Source organism: Mercenaria mercenaria, unplaced genomic scaffold, assembly GCF_021730395.1.
Source record: "Mercenaria mercenaria strain notata unplaced genomic scaffold, MADL_Memer_1 contig_1856, whole genome shotgun sequence".
NCBI lineage: Eukaryota > Metazoa > Mollusca > Bivalvia > Venerida > Veneridae > Mercenaria > Mercenaria mercenaria.
The window spans coordinates 3,054-14,067 of record NW_026459867.1 but is presented as its reverse complement, the minus strand read 5'-3'; the positions used below and the strand labels follow the sequence as shown (position 1 = coordinate 14,067).

The 11,014-nt window shown below is 34.7% G+C and overlaps 1 protein-coding gene across 1 annotated transcript; it reads left to right on the top strand.

Annotated features, from left to right (window-relative positions):
• The first annotated feature begins 4,375 nt into the window (after positions 1-4,375).
• On the top strand, positions 4,376-8,554 carry LOC128551945 (uncharacterized). Its single transcript, XM_053532909.1, has 2 exons — positions 4,376-4,543; positions 6,222-8,554. The coding sequence occupies exons 1-2, from the start codon at positions 4,403-4,405 to the stop codon at positions 7,440-7,442; spliced, it is 1,362 nt and encodes a 453-aa protein (XP_053388884.1). The 5' UTR covers positions 4,376-4,402; the 3' UTR covers positions 7,443-8,554.
• Positions 8,555-11,014: the final 2,460 nt, after the last annotated feature.

Below are 11,014 nucleotides of genomic sequence, written 5' to 3'. Positions count from 1 at the left end.
GATTCAGTTTGAATCTGTATCATATAGGAATAAAAACTAGGTCACCAGGTGAAATCAAAGGAAAAGCTAGTTTACACTGTAGAGGCCACATTTATGACCATATCTTAATGAAACTTGGTCAGAATAATGTTAATCTTGATGATCTATAGGTCAAATTCAAATCAGGTGGGGTCAAAAACTAGGTCACTAGGTCAAATCGAAAGGAAAAGCTTGTTAACACTCTAGAGGCCACATTTATGACTGTATCTTCATGAAACTTAGTCAGAATGTTAATCTTGATGATCTTTAGGTCAAGTTCGAGTCTGGGTCATGTCGGGTCAAAAACTAGATCACCAGGTCAAATCAAAGGAAAAATGATAGTAGAACGGAAGGCCGACGGGAAAGCAGTAGTACTTGAAAAAAAAACGACAAATATTTTCTTTTCCCCTATTTACCACATTTAAATAATTTAGATTGGAGAATCTCAACGTGTCACTCAGAACGAAAACATTTAAAAGAAATCTCAAAGGAACACAAACTGGCATTTTGTGTTTTGAAATTTATTGGGAAAGCCTTCCAGGTTTACGGCAACATAGAGTATGTTAAATCATATGAGGCAAAGTGTGTAGTTCTAAATCATATAAAGAAATGTCAAGCACCAAACAGAGGAGCGCATTTCTGCCTTTTAGATATGATCAAGGATATATTTGAATGTAAGCAAAACGGAGATTTACCCCATCCGGTATTATCATCGTGCAATGTTTATCATATGAGTATTCGTAGCAGGTTTTCAGACTTTCCAGAACAACAAAAGACAATATTTTGTAAATATTGTTTTCATTATTTGAGCATCAGGAACATGTTTCGGTAGAGAATTTATATTATGATATAATGAGTCTTTCCTATCTCTTTAGGACACCAGACGATAAACTGTATGATGACTTTTTGAAGAAGAGAAGGGATGCCAGTGCCATAGAGGTTTTAAACGAAAGAAACAAGTTTTTACCATTACCTCTTGCCTTAGCGAAATTAACACGTATGACATGAATGACAAAACTATTCATGAAATGATAAGAACTTCTTTTTACATTTCATTAATATATCATTAATAATAATTAATCACCAGATAGAAGCCAAACTTTCAAAATATTCAAGTATTGTAGCATTTTATATCAATATCAACTGTCATGAATCAATGCCACGTTGGCTGATGTCTTTTAACCCTTACCTTGCTAAATTTTCTATAATAAACTTATCCGTCTTTCAAATTGGACGTACCATTAACTGTTAAAAGGGGTGCTTACCAAAAAGATACTGATTGCATAGCATGATCTACACCGGTCGCAAAGGCAGACTCAATTGTGTACAGCATGCTACGGATTAAATATGATTTACATGTCACCTGTTTTCCATATATCATATTGTGCTACTAACACTGAATACTAGTAAGTTATTCTATAGATTTTAATATAGATTTTACTTACTAAAGCGTTTTCATATTAAAAGATTTATTTACAATTACAAGTACTGGAATATGAGGGGGGAGGTGGCGTAGGTTCAAGCCCCACTGGGACCAAATTTTTTTTCTCAATATTTTCCTTTTTCTAGTAAGTTTTTACTTCTTTCAAGACTTATTATGGATGTATTATATAAAAGTGGAAAATTTTCATTTTATAAGCGATTTCTTGCTGCTCAAAGTGAATTTACCTCTAAATTCGGAGGGGTAGAGTTAGATATCTTTAAAAATACTGAGTTATATGCAGTAAAAGTTCTCTTTTTTGCCTTCTTTCTTTATATTACATATTTTGAAAGCAATACAGGTAGGTTTTACTTCTGCCCCAAGGTTATTTTTAAATGAAGTGAGCAAAATTCAATACAGACATATAGGATTCGACCTTAATTTTTCAATGATAGAGTTAGAATACCGTCTCATTAAATCTGTTTACTTGAGGCACCCTAGAAAAAAATGATATTTACAGTTTTATTTTGTGTTTCATAATTGTTTAACAATAGTTTCATATTTCTTTTTTCAAAATTAATGCTGTAATGAATTCTCTTCAAACGTTTTAAATAATGGCCATCTCATTGAAATTTGTCTCTACTTGAGCTTGAGGAAATACCATAAATTATGCAAAATTTACAAAAAAAACTGGCACGATAAAAGTTGTTTAAAATTTGCAACGCACAAGGTCAACTTTAAGAAAATACCAAGCAAATGCCATTTTTTTTAAACATTACTATTAGGGGTCCAATACCTTAAAAAAGATTTTGCTGCATACTTCTAATATCTTTATTTCATTCGATTCGGTAGACTGAATTTAACAACTGAAATAGATAAAACAAATGACTCGTGACTCATAGCTTGTCGCATTCGCCTACAGCCTTGATTTATCTACCGATGTGAAGTTGACAAAACAGCAGTAAGAGCAGTTAACTGCTTCTATTACTGTACTGCCAACTTCACTCCGACGATTTATTCAGTTATAAGGTACATGTTATTCTTATACATTTGAATTAGAAAACTGATAGTTATTCGTTAATGTTTCGCCGCCGTTTAACTTCCAACCCCCATCCCGCATCCTGAGGTTATTGTGTTTGAACAACAATTTTATTTTAGTCGTATTTTCCATTGTCATTCCATGAAAAAATCTTTTCGGTAAGTTAATGATAACGAATATAAATGTTATTGTTTCACGTTGAAGTATTTAATGTGCCTTTGTTAGAATTATGTATCCCTCATAGGTGGGGGAGACATATTGCTTTTGTTTCTCCGTCTGTCCATCCGTCTGTCCGTCCGCATTAAGCTTGTCCAGATTTCACAGGTCGAGCTGAAGGCTGGATTTCGAAGACACTTTGCAGAAGTGATCAGTACCAAGCCCAGTTGTGCAATATGCTGGCACATACTGCTTTACTGCACAAAGAGGCCACAAGAGCTATAAATTGAAAAATCTTTTCCGGATTTTTCGGGTCAAACTGCTGTCCGAGTTGTTAACGAAGCTTCACAGGAGTGATCAGTATGATGAGTATCAAGCCAAGTGCATATTGCCGACACCCTCTGCTTCGCTGCACAAAACGACTACCAGAGCTTAAAATAGAAAAATCTTGTCCATATCTAGTTGTGCATATCGCCAGCACGTTCCGTTTTTCTGTACAAAATGACCGCCAAAGCTAATTGTATACATAGGGGGTTGGGGGGGGGGAGGGGGGGGGGGGCGGGGAAAGGGAGGGGATATCTTTTAATCATTACACTGTGACGTCACGCAATGGTTGGACGATGAACGACATGTTGTTGAAATCGTTGATTTTCGTGTTAGTTAATACGGTGAAGCGACCAGTAAGCACAGTCTCGCATATATTTTAGTTGCCTTTAGATAATTACGCCACTCGAGAACACTCGTACTGCTTACTTTGAAATTTTCTTGTTTTCTCGTGGTGGGTGGGGTATGAATGCGTTTCATTCCTGGTGTTTTTTTTATTATATAGAAGGGGGGTCTTTTTTCATATACAGACTTTTCGTGGCTTTTGGATGTAATTTCAGGCTCCTGTGGCCAAACCTGTAAACTATATTTACATTAGAGAAGACCAAATGCTTCAATACTTTGTCTGACAGGATAAGAAAAGTTTAGGTTCATATTTTCAATGAAGATTACTGCGACAAGTTTTAAGAAGCGCGTGAACTCGAGACCACGACTTAGACGGCATGAATTTGTCATGAATCGTTTCACGTTACAATGCACATTCTCCAGTGTCGTGAAACGACTTCACTCTGGACTGCGTGCATTAAATTCTTATTCGTCACTCCAAATTACACATCATGGTTTCAATATGCATTAAACGACGTCAAGTTTTAATGAATCGTTTCACTTTAAACAGCACGAACTCGTGTTGCATTAAACATCTTGGCATTGCACTGCATGGCATCAAGTTTTTATACGCCGCTCTGAATTACACAAAGCGGTTTCAGTATTCATTTCAAGGCGTCAAGTTGTAATAGATAGTTTCATTTTACACCACACGTACTCATGTTGCATTAAACGACTTCACATTGAGCTGCATGACTTCATGTTTTGTCGTATTATTTCATATTACGGTGCATCACAAAAAGTTCTTCAATGCATCGTTTAAATGGGCGTCATGAATTTTTATATAACATGATTTCAAAGTACTTTGTTGAATTTAAATCTATCGGACGGGATAAAGTTTTAGACTAGACGGCGTTGAAAAGATAATCGAAGTCCGCGATCATGAGATTTTATAAAATTCTAATTCTTATGCACAAAATGTAATCTATTCACGATTTATCATGAACAGTAGTTTAATCTTTATCTGTACAAATATGGTTTTATCAAATAGTTGAGGCTACTTGTTATATCACAACGACCGCGATCACGCGATATATGTAAGCATTTTAATTTAGTCAGACATGGAGACTTTATGTAAAGAAGTGGACGAGAAGTTTCGTGTCAATTTGGAAAATGAGGAGATAAAAGACATTAAAAAGGCTGTTGATATAATGGTCAGACGATTTGTTGAAGCTCTGCATGATATCAATACAGAGATAAAGGTAAGATGTACAATATTTACAACAGCTACATTGTTTCTGACATTCAAAATCACTGTCCTGGAAGATCGGTGTTTCCACCAAAGAAGCCATCAGTGACTACAGGAAAGTATGTGTTAAATTATCCCACTAAAATTTCTTCTCAAAATTCAGAGCAGTACGTATACGTTAGATAACATAATTGAGCCGTGCCACGAGAAAACCAACATAGTGGCTTTGCCACAAGAATGGAAGAATGGATCAAGACCAGCCTGAGCATCCGCGCAGTCTGGTCAGGATCAATGCTGTTCGCTTTCAAAGCCTATTGCAATTAGAGAAACGGTTAGCGAACAGCATGGATCTTGACCAGACTGCGTGGATGCGCAGGCTGGTCCGGATCCATGCTGGTCGCAAAGACACTATGTTGTTTTCTCATGGCACGGCTCATATAAAAATCTCTTTCAGTTATGATTAGCTAATACTACTTTTCATGAGCTTGTCTTCTTAATAGCTTTTAAAAAGAACACGTTCAACATCTAAGTTTAGTACAAATTCAGTACAATGTTTTCATTAAGACATCGGGATTTACATTAACCAATTTATTTAAGAATCGAATATTAGTTTACGTGCGTCTATACATTGAGACGTGTTTCAAATCAATGAATCGCACTCGCGTTTTTACATTAGTTTGCCACAAAAAGAAATGGTTAGCTTTTCACGAGTATCAAAATATTAAAAGTAAAAATCAGAATAACTTTTCGAACATCTAAAAGAAAAAAAAACAGCCAAAAAGACTTATGGACGTTTAATCCGATAAAATACAGTTCCTTTTTTTTATTTAAGATATTTTTTAACCCATGCAGTGTTACCGTCATAAATATTAGTTAACGCTAAATAAATGTTCTTTTTGAAATTTGAGTGTCCGGTTCTGAAAAAACACGTTCAACATCAACATACGACAACTTTCGAACGACCCCACTTTGTGTTTTCGTAAATGATGACAAATTGCGGAAAGGGTCATTATTGAATAATTTCTATACGAAAGTAATGCTCCTTGCGTTTCATACAAAATATGTAGTTAACGTAAATATTGCCGGATGATAGTTCTGCACTACATTTCATTTTTACACTCCATTTTTAACAATTATGTAGTAATTTTCACATAGCTTTTGTTTTACCAGTGACCATAATCTACCAGTGCACACTTTTAATAACTATCCAAACACATTGCCTTTTGAGCATTGCGGTACTTAGGAACTGTCTCAGCAAATCTTTGTAAGTTTATGTTTGTTCATATTTGAGCCGCACCATGAGAAAACCAACACAGTGCGTTTGCGGCCAGCATGGATCCAGACCAGCATGCGCATCCCCGCAGTCTGGTCAGGTTCCATACTATTCGCTTACGGTTTCTCTAATTGCAAGCGGACAGGATGGATCCTGACCTGACTGCGCAGGCTGGTCTGGAACCATGCCGGTAGCAAATGCACTATGTTGGTTTTCTCATGGCGGCGCTCATATGATGATTACAAACTCTAAATTAAGCAATGAATATAATGTTCTTGATTCGCATTAACGTTTCAAAAGACGCTTAAACTTCCTTAACATTTCAAGATTGATTTGATTAGGGGTATGTAAACAATATAAAAACAGCATGCATGTTCATCATGCAGTTAGTTGATAATGATTTCGTACTTTTTCATAGATCGATCGTCCGGAGTTTTGTGGTAGCATGGCTGAAGATACTAGAATATGGGAACAAGAATCGGGGACGGATAAATGTGACCTCGAGTTTGATTACTTAATAGTCATTAAGTCATGGCCCGGATGTGGCAATTTTGAATTCTTTCCAAGTTACAAAGAAGGCAAAATGAAGATAAGGTACAAAGTAACTGATGAACAGTCAGTAACAGATGTATACCGTTACGTAAGCACAGCAATGAAGATATCGTTTATGAATACAGTACTAAAAGGCACTAGAGCAAAGTGTGAAAGAAATTTATGTACTCGGCAGTTAAGCAATATTCCAAAGATGGCTGATCACGGCTGTCAGTACTGCACAGTTTATAGGAATACTGGTAATTTAAGGATTACTAAGGTGCCAATGCCATATGGAAATTTCATGCAGGAATCGTTCCTTTCTTTCGTGTGGTCAAGTATCAAAAGATCAGTATATAAACCATTTAGACCATTCATATTTCCAGAGAGATCTCCCGATCATAAAGCTGAAAATGAATTACAAATTAAAGTTGACTTTAATCCTGTTATTGAAGTGAATAATAAAATGATAGCACTGAAGAACGACGGAACGACAATGCCACTTCAAGAAAGCGACATATATTTTCTTTTCCCCTATTTACCACGTTTAAATAATATATATTGGAGAATCTCAACGTGTCACTCAGAACTAAAACATCTACAAGAAACCTCAAAGGAACACAAACTTGCATTTTGTGTTTTGAAATTAATTGGGAAAGCCTTCCAATATCATGGCAAAATAGAGTATGTTAAATCATATGAGGCAAAGTGTGTAGTTCTAAATCATATAAAGAAATGCCAAACACCAAACAGAGGAGCGCATATATGCCTTTTAGATATGATCAAGGATATATATGAATGTGCACGAAACAGAGATTTACCCCACCCGGTCTTGCCATCGTGCAATGTCTACCGTATGCAGGATATTCTAAGCTATTCAGACATTTGGGAACCACAACTAAAGGAGAAAATTTGTAAATATATTTTTTCATTGTTTGACCTACAGGATTATGTTTCATTAGATGATTTATACAGTGATATATCGAGTTTTGGCAAACTGTATGAAAAGTTCAGGAGAACTAAAGACGATAATTTGTTTGTTGACTTTTTGCGGAAGAAAAGGGAGGCCAGTGCCAACGAGGTGGAAAATGATATGCGTATGATATAAACACCAGAACTAATCATAAATAGATGATTCCATAAGAGCTTCTTTTTAAATTTCATTACAAATATATGTCATGACCAAAAGAAATTAAAAAGGACACGCATCCAGGTGGATGCCAAATTTTCAAAATACTCAAACCATGTAGCATCCTGTATTAACCGTTACCCTGCTAAATTTCTATAATGAACTGGTCCATCATTCTATTTAAGCAGTACCATTTATTATTCGAAGGTTGTTCACTTGAACTTTTACTGACTGAACAGCGACCAGTGCAGGCCATATGTGCAGGCTGATCTTGGTCTGAACTGGTCGCAAAAGGCAGAATCACTTGCCGCCAGCAGGCTAAAGGTTAATATCCATGTTGGCTTATGTCTTGTATGATCTAAAAGTAATCTCTCTTGCATAATATTTTATTTAGCTACTAATACTAAGATTACTTTTAGTATTCTGTAGATTTTTATATAGATTTTGCTTATTATGATAGCGTTTTCATATTAAATGACCGCCAATTTAAATTTGCCACGGACAATATTTGGCAAAAACATTAAGTTCTTCTACAAAGTATTTGAACTTAGAAATGGTACTGAATGATAGCCCATACATACCATATACCAATCAACAACTTTCACTATTCTAGTCTTATTACATTAGTAGATATTTGCTATTCTAATATTATGTTTCCCATGGGAAATTGTCGATTTCCTATGGGAAACGGTCATTTTTCATGGAAAATTGACTTTCATAGGGGAACGGTGTTTTTCGTGGGAAATTGGCTTTTATATGGGAACGGTGTTTTCCCATGGGAAACATTTGGGAAAATTCTAACATGGGAATTCCCCATAATACTCTTTTTTTCATTTAAACTATCAGAAAAAACATCATAGCTGTTTTATAAAAAATACTATTATGGCACATGCTAGTTTATTCTTCAAAAAGTAATTTAAAAGTCTTTATTTGCAAAACAAGTACTTGAATATGAAATCACACAAATTTTGAAAATGGTAAACAATTTTACATAAATTTGGGAGCATATCTACTTGAAACATAATTTAAAAGTTATTTTATTTTACATTTCAACAAGCTTTAAATGTTTATATTTAAAACATGATAGAGAAATAAACGTTCACACAATACTACTTAATCGTTTTTATCTTGTATTTATTTGCCCTGACTAGTATTTCACAATGACTGCCCTATCTCGGTACTTCCGTAATCTTGAAATTAAAATGTCCTGCATTTTTGAGGTGAACAGATAGTGTCCCAAAACCTACAAATGAAACAGGCTAGTATAACACTTAAACAGAGCAATTTGCAAAATACTAATAAAATGTAACGGTCTAAAGGTGTTTAACAGAAATATGGAATATAACCAAAGTCTATCACTTACCGTAACACTCATAGATCCTTTTAAGTAATATTTAAAAAAAAACTTCAGTAATGTGAAAAATGTAGTTCAAAATATCAATTGAATACAAGGAGAATTAACTTTCTTCATAAATATAAGTGTGTGTTGGGGTGTGGGGAGGAGGAGGCGTCATGCTAATTTTCTCATAGGTACCACATTGTTTGGCAGGACCAACTCTTTCAAAACAGAAACTGTTCCCATGAAAAAAAAACAAAAAAACAAAAAACAAAAAAAAAAAAACGACAAAAAACTCTTGAACTACAGTCGAATACCGTTACCTCGATATTCAAGGGACTGTAAACATTGCATCAACGTATCCGAAGTTCGACGTAACGATATCGACGTTATCTGGGACTACTTTGTACTTTTGTCGGACGTCTATATTGTCATTATATCCAATGCTTTTTCCAGAGAGTTTGAAAGGGGAAAGCAATAATTTAAAACGTAAATGCGATTTTAATTTATTGACAAATGAAGCATCTTAATTTATTCAAATACATACATACAACATTTTAATTTTTAAATAAATAGAGGATGTTACATGAATTTCTTTAACGTCAAAGCTTTATTACACTAGTGTATAACCAAATTTATTAAATGGCTTTATTTCAATCCCGCTACGTCAGACCTTACAAAATAATATACATCCATACTTCACAAGCAGTGAGATATTTTCAGTAACGACGCTTTAAAATACTTCACCACTGTATTTTGATGTATTCAGGATCAAGTAGGAAGAAATTGAAAACACTGTTATCAATATAATGATTATCATTGATTTGTTGAAACTTTAAATTTTTTATTCTAACATTTTTTCTTTTTCTTTCGTCAACCATGAAATAATTTTAAACACAATTTTTAGCTCGACTATACGAAGTATAAGGAGAGCTATCTTACTCGCCCCAGCGTCGGCGTCGGCGTCTTTCCGCGTCACTACCTTTGTTAAAGTTTTGGTGCACTTTCTCTTTTTTCAACTTATCTCTGTAATTACTTGATGGATTTGATTCAAACTTGAAATACTTATTCCTCATCATCATCCACATCATCTGACATAAGGGCCATAACTCTGGAACCAATATTTCATGAATTATCCCCTCTTTTCACTTAGATTTTCAGGTTAAAGTTTTGATGCACTTTCACTCTATCGCTGTTATTACTGAATGGATTTAATTCAAACTTAAAATGGTTGTCAACATCATCACCCACATCATATGACACAAGGTGCATAACTCTGGCACCATTTTTTCATGAATTATTCCCCCTTTTTACTTAGAATTTCAGGTTAAAGATTTGGTGCACTTTCACTCTACCTCTGTTATTACTGAATGGATTTGATTCAAACTTAAAATAGTTGTTCAGCATCATCACCCACATCATATGACACAAGATGCATAACTCTGGCACAATTTTTCATGAATTATTCCCCTTTTTACTTAGAATTTCAGGTTAAAGTTTTATGCACTTTCACTCTATCTCTGTTATTACTGAATGGATCTGATTCAAACTTAAACAATTGTTCAACATCATTACCCTTATCATATGACACAAGGTGCATAACTCTGGGACCAATTTTTCATGAATTATTTCCCTTTTTACTTAGAATTTTAGGTTAAAGTTTTGATGCACTTTCACTCTGTCTCTGTTATTACTGAATGGATTTGATTCAAACTTAAAATATTTGTTCAACATCATCACCCACACCATATGATGCAAGGTGCATAACTCTGGCACCAATTTTTCATGAATTATTCCCCTTTTTACTTAGAATTTCAGGTTAAAGTTTTGATGCACTTTCACTCTGTCTCTGTTATTACTGAATGGATTTGATTCAAACTTAAAATAGTTGTTCAACATCATCACCCACACTATATGACACAAGCTGCATAACTCTGGCACCAATATTTAATGAATTATGCCCCTTTTTGCTTAGGATATACTTATGTAGTGTTTTGATACATTTTATCTTTACCTCTCTTATTACTTTAAGTTGATATTTTTGACATAGACTCAGGCTATTGTGCAATATCTTCATCCACAGTTGGAGTCATTAAACACTCCAGTGACAGCTCTAGTTTCCTCAGATGTGCCCAGTTTCACTATCCAGCATCGAAATAGTCGCGCGCTGTCTCCTGTGACAGATCTAGTTTATTACGCATTCAATGTGGAAACT

What these genes read in the sequence shown, in the direction of transcription:
- LOC128551945 (XM_053532909.1), top strand. Translation starts at nt 4,403, where the DNA reads ATGGAGACTTTATGTAAAGAAGTGGACGAGAAGTTTCGTGTCAATTTG. An exon ending in ATATCAATACAGAGATAAAG is followed by an intron (nt 4,544 to 6,221) that starts GTAAGATGTACA and finishes ACTTTTTCATAG; the next exon opens with ATCGATCGTCCGGAGTTTTG.